At 32.9% G+C, this 18,827-nt stretch overlaps 2 protein-coding genes across 3 annotated transcripts in view; both read right to left on the bottom strand.

Annotated features, from left to right (window-relative positions):
• Positions 1-910: 910 nt before the first annotated feature.
• LOC135846527 (uncharacterized) lies at positions 911-6,186 on the bottom strand. Of its 2 annotated transcripts, none has more exons than XM_065365675.1 (5): positions 3,171-6,186; positions 2,819-3,027; positions 2,317-2,423; positions 2,108-2,231; positions 911-1,890 (listed from the first exon to the last, which is right to left on the bottom strand). In XM_065365675.1, exons 1-5 carry the CDS (start codon positions 3,467-3,469, stop codon positions 1,751-1,753), a joined length of 879 nt encoding a protein of 292 aa, XP_065221747.1. In that variant the 5' UTR covers positions 3,470-6,186; the 3' UTR covers positions 911-1,750. The 2 variants fall into 2 exon arrangements, with proteins under 2 accessions (XP_065221747.1, XP_065221748.1); XM_065365676.1 differs by having other exon boundaries at positions 2,317-2,420.
• A 146-nt stretch (positions 6,187-6,332) lies between these two features.
• LOC135846529 (hemicentin-1-like) overlaps positions 6,333-18,827 on the bottom strand; it is a 29,866-nt gene continuing 17,371 nt past the window's right edge. Inside the window, exons 2-8 of the mRNA XM_065365677.1 lie at positions 13,349-13,445; positions 13,163-13,259; positions 8,251-8,399; positions 7,706-7,847; positions 7,489-7,603; positions 7,090-7,281; positions 6,333-6,641 (exon numbers count right to left, since the gene is read on the bottom strand). Coding sequence (XP_065221749.1) covers positions 6,584-6,641; positions 7,090-7,281; positions 7,489-7,603; positions 7,706-7,847; positions 8,251-8,399; positions 13,163-13,229 — 723 coding nt within the window. The 5' untranslated portion in view covers positions 13,230-13,259; positions 13,349-13,445 and the 3' untranslated portion in view covers positions 6,333-6,583. The remainder of the gene's footprint in view (positions 6,642-7,089; positions 7,282-7,488; positions 7,604-7,705; positions 7,848-8,250; positions 8,400-13,162; positions 13,260-13,348; positions 13,446-18,827) is intronic.

The raw sequence follows: 18,827 nt of genomic DNA, 5'->3' as shown, positions 1-18,827 counted from the left end.
GTCTGTCACATATACACTGGTTTTAAACAGTGTCTGTCATAAACACTGGTTTTAAACAGTGTCTGTTTCAAACATGGTCCTAAACCTGAGTGTGAAGGCACACACTGAATGAAAACAGTGTTTGTTTTAAACACTGGTTTTAAACTGCAGTGTCTGTCTCAAACACTGGTTTTAAACAGTGTCAGTTGCAAACACTGGTTTTAATCAGTGTCTGTCACAAACACTGGTTTTGAAATCTAAAATTCAATTTTTGCCTCCAGAAATGAATGATTTTGGATCTATCATCTATTTTACTAAAGGGGATACTCCAACACTCATCACTTCAGTCATCATATGCAAAAGCAAGAACTGCTTTCTATTGTACATACGTATACTGATTGCTTAATTTGTTGCTGTGTGAATCAGTTTTCAAAAAAAAAAAAATTCATCAGATAATAATTAATTTTCTCAAGAACTTGGGAAACCGAAACTTTGAGAGTGTTGCTCAAGACCGCTGTGAGTGGAGTAGACTGAGAGCAGAGACCTTTGCCTTTGGGCAATAGTGGAATAGGCACATACATTCTAATCTAAGTACCAAAATTATGGGCATTTCTATTAGAAATAATTTGTTTTTAGTAGATAAATGTTTATACTGTCATGTTCGCTAATAAAGGTTTTGTTAATTGTTAATTTTCTGCTTACAACATAGAAAAATTAAAAATAGGTATCTATTTGTCAATTGTCATGTTCAAGAACATCGTAGTAACTTAATACTTACATGATAATGTGTATCACATCACATAATTTTGGAATTTAAATAAAATATCTCTCTACCTAAAAAAGAAAACCAATAAGGAAACTTGAGATTTTCAACTCATCTCTTTGTAAAGTATGTAGGTACCTATAACTAGGTAGAAGTATTAAATTGAAATTTACAATTTTAATTTTTTAATTTTTTTTTTAAATTTAAAAATATTCTATTGTTACAATGCTTTTATGTTTCACGAACTATGCAATTTGTTGACGGGATGTACCATTGGAAGAAGCAGTAGGACTAGGAATTGGTATTGGCTGAAATGTTTCTTCTCTGAATGTGAATAATACCCCAATCACAATCCCTTCTAAACTACATCCCAAATAATGAATAAAAAAATAAACCGATGTCACATCTACTTTGTTTTTGGGATAATTCTCATAATACTCATCTTTATGCATCACAATTGAAACAACCTCTGCAATGCTTATCAAAGCAGAAACTCCACCTAGCATCGTAAGCATACGTAAATGCAAACCATACTTCGACCATAATTCTTTCCTTTCCATGCTAGCTGATCTAATATACCAATATGCACCGATAATTAAAAATAAACGCGTGAAACGAATATATCTCACGATAGCAAACGGTCCATAATACGAGATCAAGTATTCGGTCTGAAAATTACATAAATAATGAAAAATTAATGTGTAAAATAAAGGAATGCCGATGCCAAGAAGACAATAAATAATAAATTTTTCACTTTGAGTAGCCAAAGAACTAGTGTTTTGTAAATAGATAGCAATTTTACGGAAGGACAAGAAAAGATCCAAAGCAATAACGAATTTTATAAACGTTGATGTCAAAATCAGATGTTCAATGATAATCATCGAATCCAGCAAGTAATCTTTTAAATCCATTACGAGTAAAGCAAAACGAATAATTGTAAAAATATAGATCAACAATAAGAAGAAGCAGTAAAAAGTAAGGTTCCTAGTTGACAGGCTTTGTGGCGCTTCAGACTGCAGAAATTTCAACAAATGGATGGTGACTGAGATTGTTGAAATCATGCAGAGCATGACAGTGCATATGATAATCAATTGATAAAAGGCTATCTTTGTCTTGGCTGTTGATTGGCATCTTCCGACGAGCTTCACCTGGTTTGAATGAAATAAACAGTACATTAGGAATCGCTGATGGAATATTATTAACCCCTTTTACCACTAACATCGGCAACACATTCTCAGTACAGGTATGTATATTGTAATATATTTGCCCACCCTGGGAGAAACTCTGAGTTACACATACACACTTATGAAAAAAATTATTTTCTTTCGATTACATAATTCATCTCTAAATTCACATTTACCTTACCTGTTTCAGAACCTGCCCTCAGCTTATCAAAAGTAATATACTCGTATGGTTGAAAATCTGTAAAGGATAACATTTTTCCACTCGAATCACCAGCACTAGACACAGCTCTCCCCCATCCTGTAACCTACAAACATTACAGTTGAAGAATGAGAAAGAGAATGAATGAAATAAAAATGGAACATTTCCTTAAAAAAGAAATTAATACCTACATTGAAAATTTTTTGATTTCTGATTTCTTCTCGGCAGTAATTTCTGCTGACTTTATCCACAAGAATTCCATAATAATCAGCATTCTCCAATCTTCGATTATTTGCTTCTTTATACAAACAGAATGAAAAGGAGTACCTAGATTAAATCTCATTACCTACATATTATATTAATTTTGATTATTTTTAAAATAATTTTTTAATGTAATATTGAATATTTTAATAGGTAACAAATATTTATTTAATTTATTTTTTTATGTTTAAATAATATAATATTATTATTTATAATAATTTATTCATTTTATGTTCACAAAGTTCAGACCAATTTGGTAAAATTTTGAAGATTTTCAAAAATTTACTAAAAATAAAAAAATACATTTTAGAATATGATTTTGGCTAGTGATGTAGGTATTTTTACAATCTCTTTCAATTTAGTTTTGTCCGGTTCTATCGTCTCTTTTATTTGATGTGTAAATGCATCATCAAATTCAAAATATGTACTTACTGTAATATTCATCAATGGAAGGCCACCAAACGCCTTGGAAAACTGATCTCATATAATTCGGACTGCATGTGATAATCTGCGAAAAATGAGAAAATTCTCGAATCAATCTATCTGCAGCGTAACATTTTGAATTCGCATCGCCATCGCCATTATAGTTGTAAAATGTGGTAGTTTTGTGTGGAGATGGCGAAAGCGTTGTACAATAATCACTGTGAATAGAAAAAGCAACTACATGTGTACGTAATATCATTAAATTTTCAATAAAATCAAAATTCTTGCAACCTACACAATAATTCTGATAATTGTTATTTGTTTGAATTATCAATAGGTAAAAAAATACTTAATTGCTCACCCAGAAGATCGTTCTTTTCCAATTTTAACTGAAGGTGCATCACACATCATTGCCCATTTATCACATCCATTGCAGCGATGTCTTATACGAGTACCATCGCATTTTAATTTTTCGCCAATACATGTCCCATTAATTCCATCATTACATTGATAAAATTCTCCTTCTGTTTCATCGATGTTTTGTTCATTTTTAAACGTGGATCTCGAAGAAATGCATGATGCACTAAAATAATTAGAGCAAAAATTTAGTAAAATTAAATAAACACAAATTTTATTAAAACGCTTCATAGAATTAATCATTTTTTTCACCGGTATTTCTAATCATTCACAAACGAAAAATAATTTAAAAATATGAAAAAAATTAAATTGGTGTAACTATATACCTATCACACTACAAATATTAAAAGAGGAGGGAATCTCGATAATTAATACAGCAAGATGCAGGGTGCCCAGAAATATCGAGTACCCCGAAGAAAGTTTTTATTAAAAATATAAGTTGGCAACGTGAAATAGATGCATATGATTGGTGGAATGTTATCTCTCCAGTCCAACAACCAATCATGTGCTTTCATTATTATCATTCACTGTGACCAACCAAAGTATTTTAGTAGAAAACTTTTTTAGGGGTACTCGATATTTCTGGGCACCCTGTACATACCTATGTGCTTACTGCTTAACTTAAGGTATCAAGGTTATCTCCTCGCTATAGGAAGTACTATGTATTAAAAATCGGACCGATCGGCGAATACAACGTGTCTTTCGACTGACTGGTTTTTTGTGGTTGGGTTGATTTTTAATTGAATTTGTATTTACGAGGAAAAATTTTATAAACAGAATTTTCCTAATGTTCTACGAAATTTGATTAGATAGGCATTCTAGATAGGTAACAAATATTTTGAAAATTTGAATGGTTTGAAATTGAGGATATCTTATTTGAAATTTAAATAAAAAATTGAGAAATTTCACTACATAAATGATCAAAATAAGGACATCTTGCTAAAAAAAAAAGTACGACCGAGCTGAAATTTAATGCATTGAAAGAGCCAGGTCCCTCAAACCCTCAGAACCAAATTTAAAGCTAGCAAAGTAAATTTTTCAATTTTTACTTTTAAAAACAAATTAAAGTTAGGTTGTTATGAGAACGAATGATTTTTTTGTGGATTTTTATTTTAAGTTCGATTTTGTACTGATAAAATAAGTAGGTAAGTAGTAATGTTATTATGATTTTTTTTTTTTTTTTTTCATTAATAATAAATTTGGTTGGTAGATTAGTTTTTCAGGAGCAGGGACGAAACTAAAAAGGGCAGGGGGCAGCCTGCCTCTCCTGTGTAGTTGGAAAAGTTGGCAAAGTTGACATTTTACCAACTTCTGAATTGCTAGTAAAAACCAATCGGATATTAACACAATAAATCATGGCTTAAAAATGCCAACTGACGACTTGAGTGAAATTTTTCAAAAAAATTTGAGAAATTGACTGTAAAAAAACAGCAAACTATCATTATGACGACCTGACTAAAAATTTTTCTAATGTTGACTAATTGACTAAAAAAATTGGCAAATTTTTATGATTTTGACAAAATTATAAACAATTGCATTTACAAAACGTTTTGAAAAAATTTGAAAAATTGACCAAATTCAAAAAATTTTCCAAAAATATTAAAGCAAGGAAATTTATAATGAATTTACAGTTTTAAAAAATTCTAAAGGTGGAAAAATTCATTTCTCATTTGAATAACTTACGTAAACGTAACGTTTTGCTTCTTGAGTTATATAAACTTTTGAAAACTTCTGCTCTCGGAAACTTGAAATTTCAACAGAACTGTCATTCAAATTCAAAAAAGTATTTACACTTTATTGAACGTATAGTCCCTCGGTGGCGTAGTAGGTAGAGCCGCGGACCTCCGTTCAAGAGGTACCCGGTTCAAACCCAGCTACAGAGGCAAGCTTGTGCGTGTAATTAAAAAATCGTTCGTGCAATTATCAACATTACACGCCAAGTACCGGGGGACTACCAGTTTAGCCGAGCTAACAGATAATGCACGCCATCTGTTAGCAGAATCAAAAAGCTGAAACTGGTTCGAGCGTCTATAGAGGTCAACACTGAGGAGCTCAGGGTCTCTAAACTACCCGGCTAGCTCCAAGGTGCTTGTGTAGATGTCACTAGAAAGCAACGGGAAACTACTAGTGGAAGCTCGAAACAACGTCGATTCCCCAGAATAATCGCAGTGGCAATAGGCATTCGCCTCACCCTGTAAGGGTACCACAAAAATGCGATTTCCAATGTCCTGTAAAGGACAAGGAACCACGACGACGACGAACGTAAAATAAATTCACATAAAAAATATTATCTTCTCGAAACACGAATCTTCAAAAGTTTTTTTGCCCTCGCTTCAGTCGGATCGGTTCGATTTTCTATTTTAGAATTGATTTTTTGTAAATAGTCCTATATAAAATTAAATTCTAAAATTTGAAGCCAAAAAAATAAAGGTTAAACTTATGCATAAGAAACATACAAAACATAGTTTTTTTTTACTTCTCGAAATGGGAATTTTCGAAAGCTTTTGCCCTCGAGCTAATCAAGCTTATTTGCTTTTTCATTTCCCAATTACAATTTTTAAAAAAAATCGATTTAAATTCTAAGCTAAAAAAATATAGAAGATTATCTCCCTACATAAAAAATATTGTTTTTTTACTTCTCGAAACACACGTTTTTAAAAGCTTCTGTTCTCGCTTTCGCTCAGGCATGTTCGTTTTTCTGTTTCAAAATTTTAAGAAGTTAAGTTGGAAATGTTCGTAAAAAGAGTTGGAATTTTTAGCGATTTTGCCCCTCGCTCCTGAGAAATCACTCCAGTTCGTCCTTGTTCGGAGCAACTTTGAGACAAAGGGAAACAATAAAATGCTACAACTTTTTTTTTTTTTTAATATCAATTTTACAGTTTGAAACCAAAAACCACTTCAGTTCGTCTTTATTCGGAAGAATTTTGAGAAAAAGGGAAACAAAACAATAATTTAAAATGCTACTACTTTTTTCGTTTTTTTTTTTTTTTAACATTAATTTTACAACTTGAAACCAAAATTATGGTCGGTTAAGCCCTAGATTTGAACTCAAACTGATGATTTGAAACACGATCATAAAAATAAGTACCTATGTATATAAACAATAAAGTATTCCACAGAATTTATTAACCAATCACTATGTGAATTAAGTATAGGTACTTTTTAAAAGAAAATATTAAAATAATGATAAGTAAAATCATAATCACAGTTTTTACAATGTAATAGGCAAAAAATTTTATTCGATCGAGTCACATTAAAAAAAAAAAATTATTTTAAACATAATTTTTAAAAATAAAGTTTATCCTGATGGATCCAATCGAGCGATGGAGAAGTTGTCAGCACATGCGAAGAATTATTCTACCAGACGTATTCAATTTTACTTCCATCAAAAATCACTCGTTTAGGAGATGTTCCACTGAAAACAAATTGGCAGAAAATTATTTAGTAGATCATCGATTTCAATCAAAAAAATAATAATAAAAATAATAATTTTTTTCCATTTTTTAGTAAAAGATTTGAAATTTTGTAAATTTTGATTTTGATATGATATTTAAAGGGTAAAAATACTAAAATTTTATAACATGAAATCTTTTCAATCAATTATAAACATAAACTGCATGACTGCAATTTATCTCGCACTAACTAATTTTTGCTTTTCAGTAAAACCCAGACCGCTTTCCCCCCCTAAAAAAACAACTAAAATCTGAATTTTCCTACGAATTATAAATTAGACAAAATATACCCACAGCAATAATAAAAGTTACATAACATGCATGAATACGGGGTATATGAACCTTGCTTTTACTTTACAACATGCCTTTATTATTGCATGAAACTGTTGAAAAGATAAAAAATAATTTTACTTGTTAGGGAGGATAGTGACCAAAACTTCTTTGCGAATTAATGGATCTCCATTTTCTTCGGCAACTGCGGTACAAAGGTAAACAGCCGAATCTTCTTCCCGCGCTGATTCGATGAAAAGTAATCCTTTACCATTATCGATCATTTTCGCGAAGGGCCATACCGGTAGGTTAGGGAAACGTGACCATGTAATCCTGCAAAAGGGATAGCATTGTCACGTGATGGCCATGAACTTTTACTCGCAGGTACATTCGCACGCATACTTGATGTAAATTACGCGTAATAAAATACAAAGTTCAAATATTTATAGCACGTTATATAATTATTACAGGTACCTACATAGGTAAAGGTACAGCCTAGGTAAAAAGTACAAGTACTTTATGTCAACTATTTTCGCTTACTTTGCAGGAACTGTCGACTCGACGGAACAGTTTAATAAAATCGGATATTCTGTCATACCAGTAAACGTACTCGGTTCGATGGTCATATTACTTCTATCGAATGTGAGGCCAGTTTCTGCGATTTAGATTTAGTTTATTTTACAATTAGATTGCTACATACGATAATCGATATCAGAGGGTAGGTATTTCTCCTTTTATTATAGCATCATATACTTACCATTTAAATAGATTTGTATCATTTGAGAATCGTAACCGACAGAATTGTTAGCATCGCAATAATAATCGCCTTCGTCGACCCTTTGAATAGATGGAATGAGGTAGAAAATACTTCCGTTACCGTTGACCAGAGGTCTTTTCCCCTATAATCAACAACACACTGTTTTGAGCGTCAAATTTTTATTCATTCGTTTGTACTTAAATGATGAACCATTCGGTAAATTCAATTTTCGTCACCCTGTTGGAAGATTATTTTTCAAAAAGATTCTTGTTATTGGATTTTCGCGTCAAAAATTTAAATTTCTTAAAAACAATCGTTTAAATTTGGAAAAATGACGAGGTCAAATAAATTCACATTATTTTAGTTTCTTGTATGTAGGTATCATTAAATTTTCGAAAGCTTTAGCTTATACGCTACGCTTCGCAGGACACGATTTGTTTTTTCCTTACGATAAACAAAAAATATTAATTTTTATAATCTCACAAGTCACTCAAGTCAGCAACGAATGCATGAAATACATAGTTAGGTACTTAAGTACTCTATACCGGTTTATCCGTTAGAAATCTAGGAAGCTTGCCAAATTCGAGCGCAGGGATGGGCTCACCGGTAGCATCGCAAGTCACATAAACCCTTTGTCCCGGAAATGGTATCGCAAAATCCTTTGGACGCAAAGTGATTACAGGTGCGGATAATTCTGTAAATAAAAAATAATGTAGGAATTCATTTTTAAAGATATGTCTAATAGTCCGGCATATGACAATAGGAGTAATTGCACACCCCCCCCCCCCCCCCCGCCGATCCTCCGGGACAACATTTTTCTTACAGAGGACATCCTAAGGAACATTTTAATGCAAAGTTGCCAAAAAAAAAGTTGGCCTTACTTACAAAATGGCGGCCATTTTGATTGACAGGTCAGCCGAAATCGCAGATTTTGCGTTTTAACATAGGACTTGCACGAACTTTTTCAAACTTTACAAAGGTAGATCGAAAGATCATGCAAACATTTATCACCTGTCCAAATTTCAAGTGCTAAAGTGCGTTTTTCGATTTTTGGTGAATTTTTGAAAATCGAATTTAGGCCAAAAATGAGGGAAAAAATCAAAATTTTACCAAATTGACCAAGAAAGCTGAAATTTGGGATATACCCTATTTTCGACATGCCAAATCGATTGGAAACGGTTTCAACCCGTTTTGAGCAGTTCTGGAGCCTCCAGCAGATTTTTGAAACTCCAAATTCCCACAAAATTTCATCAAATTGGAGTTGTAAAGCTAAAATTCATTCTAAAAACTAATTTCAATACGCTACGAAGTACTGCAGGTGAATTTCAAGTTGTTTTGGAGCCTCCAGCGACTTTTTGAAATTTTAACACCCTCTGAAAACGACTTCTGGAGGATTTCAAGTCATTTTAGAGCCTTCAACTACTTTTTTGAAAATTACTGGAGCCTCCAGTAGATTTTTGAAACTTGAAATTTCCCCAAAATGTTATCAAACCAAGATGGAGAGTCGAAATTCGTTCTGCACACTAATTTCAATACGCTACGAAGTTGACTGCTGGTGAATTTCAAGTCTTTTTGGAGCCTCCAGCAACTTTTTGAAAGGTTGTATGACGTTTCTTTAGAAAATTGAAATTTCCTACAAGTTGCTGGAAGCTTCAAAACCATTTGAAACCACCATGTAGTCTGCGAAGTAAATTTCAGCTTGCCAACTCCATTTGATAAATTAATGTTGGGGAAATTTCAAGTTTCAAAAATCCACTGGAGGCTCCAGTAATTTTCAAAAAAGTCACTGGAGGCTCTAAAATGACTTGAACCCACCTGAAGTCGTCTTCAGAGGGTGTTAAAATTGGAGTGTGGAGTAAATTTCAGCTTTCCATCTCCATTTGATGAAATTTTGTGTAAATTTAAAGTTCCAAAAATCTGCTAGAGGCTCCAGCAATTTTCAAAAAAAATCGCTGGAGGCCCTAAAATTACTTGAACCCACCTAAAGTCGTCTTCTGAGGGTGTTAAAATTGGAGTGTAGAGTAAATTTCAGCTTTCCATCTCCATTTGATGAAATTTTGTGAAAATTTAAAAGATTCAAAAATCTGATGGAGGTTTCAGGAATTTTCAAAAAGTCGCTGGAGCCTCCAAAACGACTTGAAATTCACCTGCAGTACTTCGTAGCGTATTGAAATTAGTTTTTAGAATGAATTTTAGCTTTACAACTCCAATTTGATGGAATTTTGTGGGAATTTCGAGTTTCAAAAATCTGCTGGAGGCTCCAGAACTGCTCAAAACGGGTTGAAACCGTTTCCAATCGATTTGGCATGTCGAAAATAGGGTATATCCCAAATTTCAGATTTCTTGGTCAATTTGGTAAAATTTTGATTTTTTCCCTCATTTTTGGCCTAAATTCGATTTTCAAAAATTCACCAAAAATCGAAAAACGCACTTTAGCACTTGAAATTTGGACAGGTGATAAATTTTTGCATGATCTTTCGATCTACCTTTGTAAAGTTTGAAAAAGTTTGTGCAAGTCCTATGTTATAACGCAAAATCTGCGATTTCGGCTGACCTGTCAATCAAAATGGCCGCCATTTTGAAAGTAAGGCCAACTTTTTTTTTGGCAACTTTGCATTAAAATGTTCCTTAGCATGTCCCCTTTAAGAAAAATGTTGTCCCGGAGGATCGGCGGGGGGGGGGGGTGCAATTACTTCTATTGTCATATGCCGGACTATAATAATAAAAGACTTTGAGAAAAAAAATCGTTATGGGGCTTTTCGAGCAAAACATTTGTACCTACACCAAGTACTACTTCGTTTCTCTGTTTCTTTGGTTTTTTTTTTTTATATACAGGGCTTAGTTTACTTTGAAAATTGATTTTCAATTCAATTTTTTTATCGCAAATAATCGATTAAAGTCAAACTTTTCACTTTCAGCTCGGAAAATTTTTTAAAAAAAATCTTCTGAAAAAAATAGATTAGGTACACTTAAATGTAGAGAATTTCATGCTCTGCAATTTTATACCTCTTTCATTTTTTTCCCAACACTTTTGGAGTTCCCTTTGAAATCGAATCTCATAAGAAATTGCCAGTTGTAAGGAGGTTTGAATATTCAAAAATTCTTCAAAAATTGCATAAACTGATAGAAAAAAAAGTCAAATGGCCAGTTACGAATTACGATTCTACAATATACTTATGCTATATGTTTTTCAACAGAAAATAATCGTCATAAAAAAATTGTAAAATCTCCTTATTTTTTTTCAAACATGCAATGAAATTAAAATCGCCAAACGTTATCAAAAATTGGCACAGAATCAATGTTAGAAATATTACGTACCAAAAAACGTGGTCAATTGATCAATGTGAATGTGACCACCCAAATTTGATATACGAAAAAAAAAGAGCTTTTGGACTCCTGCTCCCAATTATATCGTAAAGAAAAAATAAACCCAACTATACCAGAAATAGTATTACTCCCGGTGTTTTTTTGCTAATTAAAAAGATAGGTTCATTCTATATTAATTATTTTTAGTCCGAATTATCGCGATGAAAAACAAACTCGTGGCTGATAATGAGTTTTAGATTTAAACATTGTGTGAAAAAAATATCTACCAACTTAGTTCAAAGACGTGTAAGTACCTATTACCTAATAAGTATGAAAATAAATTACATTGTAGAGTAGGTAATAATATGGTGCCCGATATCGTGAAAAATTCACATGTTTGTTAATTCACCAGCAAGAAATGGAAAATTAAAGCATAGTTCGAGTTATAAAATATTTGAAACTGAAAGCCATCCGGTAGTAAAATTTTTACAATGTGGTTGCTCAATAACGTTGAAAAAATATCGCAATTTTTTCAATAAAATACTTTCTAAAAAAAAACACACACAATAATGGCTAAATTCTCAGCTGTGTAATTTTCAAGATTGAAAGTTTTGCTGGGGTTGTATTCCACACAAAATCAGCCTATTTTCAGCTTGAGAACTCTGATTTTATTCAAAAAAAATTTCTAAGTTCCTCCGGTATTAGGTATAAGAAGAAAAATCGCTATCATCGGCCCTCCAACCCCTTTTAGGGCAGATGGGGTGCGGTTTTTTCTTAACAGTTGAAATTCCTCGTCATAATACACTCGAATTTAGAGTTTAATTTCTCTAGACTGATAATTTCAAAAATATTTACCAACAATTTCAAAATTTTAAAATTGAGTTTTTTTTTGAAATCTCAATTTTTAAAAGTTTTCCAAATTTTGAAACTATAACTAGAAAAATTGAAGAAAATAACCAAGAACTTTTCGTTATAGAAGAGCATTATTTGAGTAAAATCGGACGACCCAAACACAGAACAGGCCTGATTTGATCCCTATATAATTATGATACTTTGAATGGGCCTTCCATTATATGTACAATACTTGATTGAGAAATCGAGATCAACGAGTGCTTGGATATTTTACACTTTAATTTAATTTCTGTTTTTCATTATTTTGTAAAATACGAAGTAAAAAAAAATCTACCTACCTAAATGTAAAACTAAAAGAAAAAACGACGAAGAGTCTGGGATTTTCACCGACTGATGCTCTACAGTACAGACATGATGCTTAGATAGATATTTTCAGAATCTGAGATTCTGAGTCAGGAAATGTTTTTCATGGGAAGAAATTTCTAGGTAAGTACTTCAAAAAATGATGTAATTGCAGGAGGTACCTACTATCATGATGATAACGTTTACAAACTTCCGCATTTTCGAAATATCATTATTGATTGCTCCGGATGTACAATTGTTTTAATATAGAATATAGGAAGTAACTATACACTACGTCGCATTGATATCATTAATTATGGTAATCTCTTCATCTTTTATGTGGAATGTATTTTTCAGGATGGAGATATCACTTTCGCGATACTGAGTCTGGGCATATCAAAGGTTTGAAGAGGATTTCTCGTTATGTCGATCAGTTGATGATACAATTCAAACATTTTTTTTTCAATTTACGTAGTGTATAGGTACATAATACTTACGTAATTACTTACGCAAGTAAGTACGTAACACGTAGGTGAATATTTCGTAGAAAATTTTTTTAGTTTTTTAACAAGAATCGTTTTTAAAATATTGACAGTGTTGGATTATCTATGGATAAATTTGGGATTTTAAATTTATTGTAGGTACTCTTCAGGTGAAGATATCACTTTTTTCGATACTGATAATGAGTCATGGGCATATCAAGGGTTTGAAGAGGATTTCTGTAAGTACACTATACACACGCAACACGAAAATATTTCGTAGAAAATATTGATAGCGTTGGATTAGGTATTGGATAAAATTGCGATTTTAAATTTGAAAAAAATCTACTTACAGTTGATATGTACAATCAATGACGTAAACGACAATGGGTGGATTCTTTTCCAAAATTTGATATTAAATATTTTAAAAATAAAATATATTAAAGCGATAGTACTAGAGGTAGGTTTTATTACTTACTTTTTTGATCAGTGAGTAGAATCAGAGGAAGAAATGCAACCACTGCGACGACGATTTTTAGCAACATTATTGAATTAGGAGTTTAGGACTATAGACACTTGATTTTAAGAAAATTAGAAAAAGTGTGTATTTTTATGGATTACAAACAACGATCACTTTAGAACTTCATACATTGATATTACTCACAGATAAAATATCAAATCTTGAAAAACAGCTCGTTCATTTTAAAGGAAATAATGCTTCTAATCATCTTTTTCACGGGCAATTGACAGTATAAATTAGCCTACATTGATGCATTTTTCATTATAAAAGTAGAAGATTTGTTATAAACACTATAAATGCCCGAAATAAATATGTACTTATAAGGTAGTAATGTGGAGGTTAATGAACTAAAATTTTAATTAAGTAGCTATTAGAATTACTTAAGTAATACAGATAACGTTCGAGTGAAACAAAAACCATTAGGTAAGAGATTTGAAAAATTGGTTATCTATAAGTTCCTAAATAGGTGTTTAAAATATCGATACTCGATTCGATTAATTTTATTGCTTCACCTAGAAATGAAATCATTTCTTTTTCAATGAAACAAGTGTAAATTACGATTCGTGAAATGCCTCGTAAAAAGATAAATGAACTTTTCATTTTTCATGTTTTGTTATCTTTTTACATTTCGTTTCATATTTTTGATTAAATTGCCTCTAAAGCGATTTAAAGACCGAGTTTGCAGTCTGGAAATATCATTTCGAATCTCGTATGTTCTCATCAAATATTTCCCAAAAATATTTCAGCTGGTTAAATGGAAAATTGAGGGCCTTAATACGTTCAAGGGATTATGCAAAAATTGCATTACCTAATTGACGAAAAAAGCAAAACTGCTAGAGCTATGTAGTTACTATAATCAAAATTACAGCACATTTACCTAGAAAGCTGAAATTTGGTTTATACCCTATTTTCGACATTCGAGAGTCAATAGGTGATGGTTTCAAACCGTTCTGGAGCCTCCAGCGAATTTTCGGTCTCTCCAGTTCTTAAAAAAACCCTGTAAATAGAGTGAAAATGAAATTCAGCGCCTATAAAATCGGATTTATCATCATTATAACCCTTTCGATGGATTTAAGCACGTATACTATCAAAATCTTTTTGAGCCAGTTCTATTCAAAAATTTCTCTTTTAAGATTTGAAAAAATTAAAATTTTCTGGAGGCTGCAGAACGATTTGAAACCTTTACTAATTAATTCGAGATGTCGAAAATAGGGTGTAAACCAAATTTCAGCTTTCTAGGACATTTTCCTGAAATTTTTATTTTTTTTTTGTTTCAATTTTTGCCCAAATTCAAGTTTTTAAAAATTCGCCAAAAATCGAAAAATGAATTTCAGCACCTTAAATTATGGCTGGTGGTATATTTTGGTGTCCTCTTTTGATTCCCTCTTTTCCTGTTCAAAAATTCTAGATAACACTTGGGATACTTCCTTTATTGTCAAAGAGTGGCCACATTAGAGTGATTTTGTACACCTGGTGACTTCTGGTGAATCTTGGTGACTGACTCTCCAAATGTCATCAGGATTCACCAGAACATATAAAAGTCATACTTTATGCCGTGGTGACCTTTTGATGACATAGATTCACCAAGCACTGACCATTTTTGAGTGATTTTGTACACCTGGTGACTTCTGGTGAATCAGTCACCAAAATTCACCAGAAGTCACCAGGATTCACCAGAACTTAGAAAAGTCATATTTTAATACCCCGGTGACTTTTTGGAGACAGAATCACTATTAAGCACTGACCATTTTTGAGTGATTTTGTACACCTGGTGACTTCTGGTGAATCAGTCACCAAAATTCACCAGAAGTCACCAGGATTCACCAGAACTTAGAAAAGTTATATTTTTAATACCCCGGTGACTTTTTGGAGACAGAATCACCAAGCAGTGGCCATATTTGAGTGATTTTGTAAACCTGGTGATTTCTGGTGAATCAGTCACCAAGATTCACCAAAAGTCACCAGGATTCACCAGAACATAGAAAAGTCATATTTTATACCCTGGTACCCTGCTGACTTTTTGGAGAGTGAATCCTCAAGCAGTGACCATTTTTGAGTGATGTTGTAAACCTTGTGACTTCTGGTGAATCTTGGTGACTGACTCACCAGAAGTCACCAGGATTCACCAGAATATATAAAAGTCATAATTCATACCCTGGTGACTTTTTGGAGACAAAATCACCAAGCATTGGCCATATTTGAGTCATTTGTACACCTGGTGACTTCTGGTGAATCAGTCACCAAGATTCACCAGAACATAGAAAAGTCATATTTTAATACCCTGGTGACTTTTTGGAGACTGAATCACGAATCAGTGACCATATTTGAGTCATTTTGTACACTTGGTGATTTCTGGTGAATCAGTCACCAGGATTCAGCAGAACATATAAAAGTTATATATTATACGCTGGTGACCTTTTGGTGATAGATTCACCAAGCAGTGGCCATTTTTGAGTAATGTTGTAAACCAGGTGACTTCTGGTGAATCTTGGTGACTAACTAAACAGTGACCAGATTTGAGTCATTTTGTACACCTGATGACTTTTAGTGAATCTTGGTGACTGATTCATCAGAAGTCATCAGCAGGATTCACCAGAACATATAAAAGTCATATTTTATACCCTGGTGACCTTTTGATGACAGATTCACTAAGCACTGACCATTTTTGAGTGATGTTGTACACCTGGTGACTTCACGTGAAACTTGGTGACCAACCTAAATTACAATGGTTTTCTGCTTTTTTTTTTAAATTATTATTTTGCCGAAAGGGTATTCCCGGATAAGATAGGTGAAATGCCCCTGTCCTCGGATTTTTGAAATTTTGATGAAACATTGTTGGGTGCCTATAAAAAAAATGTTAGAGCCAAAAAAATTTCCTCCACCCCACCCCCTTGCCCCCTAGGTCCAAAAAACGCTTTTTTCGGGAAAAAAATCATACTTCAACGAGTTTTGAATAAAAAATTTTCAATTCACCCAAAATGTGTACAGGAAACATGGGCCTATCCACATGAATTTTTTCGAAATTTTTCGGCCCCCCGGGGGGGAGATATTGACAAAAGAAAATTTGAAATCGCCGTATCTCCAAACCTAATTCTTGCACACAAAATTTTTTTTCTTTCAAAAATATATCTGCATGATTACTATAATTGGTATTTTTTTCAAATTTTTTCTCCAGGTGGGTCATCTTCAAAAATTCAAAAAACACTCAAAAATGCATTTTTAATGTCACGGAACCACCAAAAAAAGCGATACTGCCAGTGATATAATTCTGAAATTTTGCATGCGGACCTCCAAAAACAATATAAAACAAACGAACTTCTTGAAAAGTTAATTTTGGGGCCATGGGCACCCCCTCCCCCCATTTTGGGCCGGAAGAAGATCGACAATATGGGTATCGTTTTCATATGAGTCGAACTTGCTGAACACGAATATGAAGTTAGATTTGGAGTTGGACCCTCCTAAGGGTCACATTGTTGGGGGGGGGTTGCCCAAAAATTCGATTTTTCGTGAAAACATACTTCAAAAAAAAGTGAATTTTTACCAAATTCAGCAGAAATTGTCATTTTGAGTTGAAAGGCATCCTAAAAAGAAGATATGGGCCCTCAAAGATGGGGCATTTTCGAAAAATTCGTGTTTTTCCGCTGTAGTCCCAAGGTACTCAATTTGATTTGAAAAAAATATCCCAGTCCCAAATGAAAGCATTTGAGATTCTGCGTTGATCTATGCTATTGCCGTCAAAATCCAAGACCACTTTTAGCGTTCTTTTGAGCGATTGAAAGTTTGCAAATCGTTTATTTTTGAGGTCAGTTGATCTTTTGAAAATTTTTTATTCGCAAATGTTTCGTGTTAATTACGACAAAATATTGAAAGACATCATTCCTGAAACTGAGGAAATACTTTGGAACACAGTGATGCCAATATTTAAGTTGGGAAATTTTTAGCAATATAAAATTAACACCACGTGCGTTCCAAAATATATCTTCAGTTTTAAGAATGATATTTTTCAATATAGGTGTATTTTTTACAGTTGAACCCGTCTAAAGGCCACATTCGAGACGTTGGTTTCCATAAAAATTTAATTATTTGTGATATACACGCTTCATCATACCACTATTTATGCCATGCAACTGTTCATGGCGTAAATACGAGTAGTGCTATACTGAAGCATACATATTTCACGAAATGTCTAATTTTTGAGCAACCCCCCCCCCCCAACAATGTGACCCTTAGGAGGGTCCAACTCCAAATCTAACTTCATATTCGTGTTCAGCAAGTTCGACTCATATGAAAACGATACCCATATTGTCGATCTTCTTCCGGCCCAAAATGGGGGGAGGGGGTGCCCATGGCCCCAAAATTAACTTTTCAAGAAGTTCGTTTGTTTTATATTGTTTTTGGAGGTCCGCATGCAAAATTTCAGAATTATATCACTGGCAGTATCGCTTTTTTTGGTGGTTCCGTGACATTAAAAATGCATTTTTGAGTGTTTTTTGAATTTTTGAAGATGACCCACCTGGAGAAAAAATTTGAAAAAAATACCAATTATAGTAATCATGCAGATATATTTTTGAAAGAAAAAAAATTTTGTGTGCAAGAATTAGGTTTGGAGATACGGCGATTTCAAATTTTCTTTTGTCAATATCTCCCCCCCGGGGGGCCGAAAAATTTCGAAAAAATTCATGTGGATAGGCCCATGTTTCCTGTACACATTTTGGGTGAATTGAAAATTTTTTATTCAAAACTCGTTGAAGTATGATTTTTTTCCCGAAAAAAGCGTTTTTTGGACCTAGGGGGCAAGGGGGTGGGGTGGAGGAAATTTTTTTGGCTCTAACATTTTTTTTATAGGCACCCAACAATGTTTCATCAAAATTTCAAAAATCCGAGGACAGGGGCATTTCACCTATCTTATCCGGGAATACCCTTTAATTTTTGTTTCACAATTTTCATTGATTTTTTTTTGTTTTTTAGTGTTTATAAATACCTAGGTAATTTTCATACGTTTTAAAATCTTTTTTGAGCAATTTTTGCTACATTGTTTTGAAATTTCATCATTATTATCGTTGACAATTTGCATTGATTTTTACGCTTAAAGTCATTTGAATAATGTTTTATGTAATTTTTTCTGCATTTTTTAAAACTTTATTGTAAAAATGTACCTACATACGTCCATCATTTAAAAGCAAATTTCGATGAATTTAATGCTTTTTTTGTGTTTTTTTTTTTTTTTTATAATTTTATGTTTTTTCGTGCAATTTTTACCAAATATTATTCGGATACACTCGAGGGCAGCTGGCAAACAGCTGGATACTTCGAATGGTTCGAGTTCCCTTAGGAAAATGTGCAATGATTAATCTCGAACAGAGCTTGTACGTATACGAGTGCAGACTTGTCGATAAGCTACTCATATCAGCATTATATGTACCAGACGTTAAAATCCATTTTTGAAACTATTTTGTCGACCATATCCTATGCTTTGTTTCTATACGTCTGTACATAATTAGGTAAAGATAACGAATTCAATTCATTTTCTCGGAAGTTGATTATTATTTCTATAACTCTCATTATCTCATTCCAGTTTCTGGAATGTTTTCAGATATGCTTGATATTTTTTTTTCTTAGAAAT

This window comes from Planococcus citri, chromosome 5 (assembly GCF_950023065.1).
Source record: "Planococcus citri chromosome 5, ihPlaCitr1.1, whole genome shotgun sequence".
Classification (NCBI taxonomy): domain Eukaryota; kingdom Metazoa; phylum Arthropoda; class Insecta; order Hemiptera; family Pseudococcidae; genus Planococcus; species Planococcus citri.
This window is presented reverse-complemented; position numbering and strand designations above follow the sequence as displayed.

Coding starts and splice junctions, on each gene's coding strand:
- LOC135846527 (XM_065365675.1), bottom strand. CDS start 3,469: ATGATTAATTCTATGAAGCGTTTTAATAAAATTTGTGTTTATTTAATT. Junction 2,232..2,316: donor GAAATCAAAAAATTTTCAAT/GTAGGTATTAAT, acceptor TAATGTTTGTAG/GTTACAGGATGGGGGAGAGC. Junction 1,891..2,107: donor GAGGGCAGGTTCTGAAACAG/GTAAGGTAAATG, acceptor CATTCAAACCAG/GTGAAGCTCGTCGGAAGATG.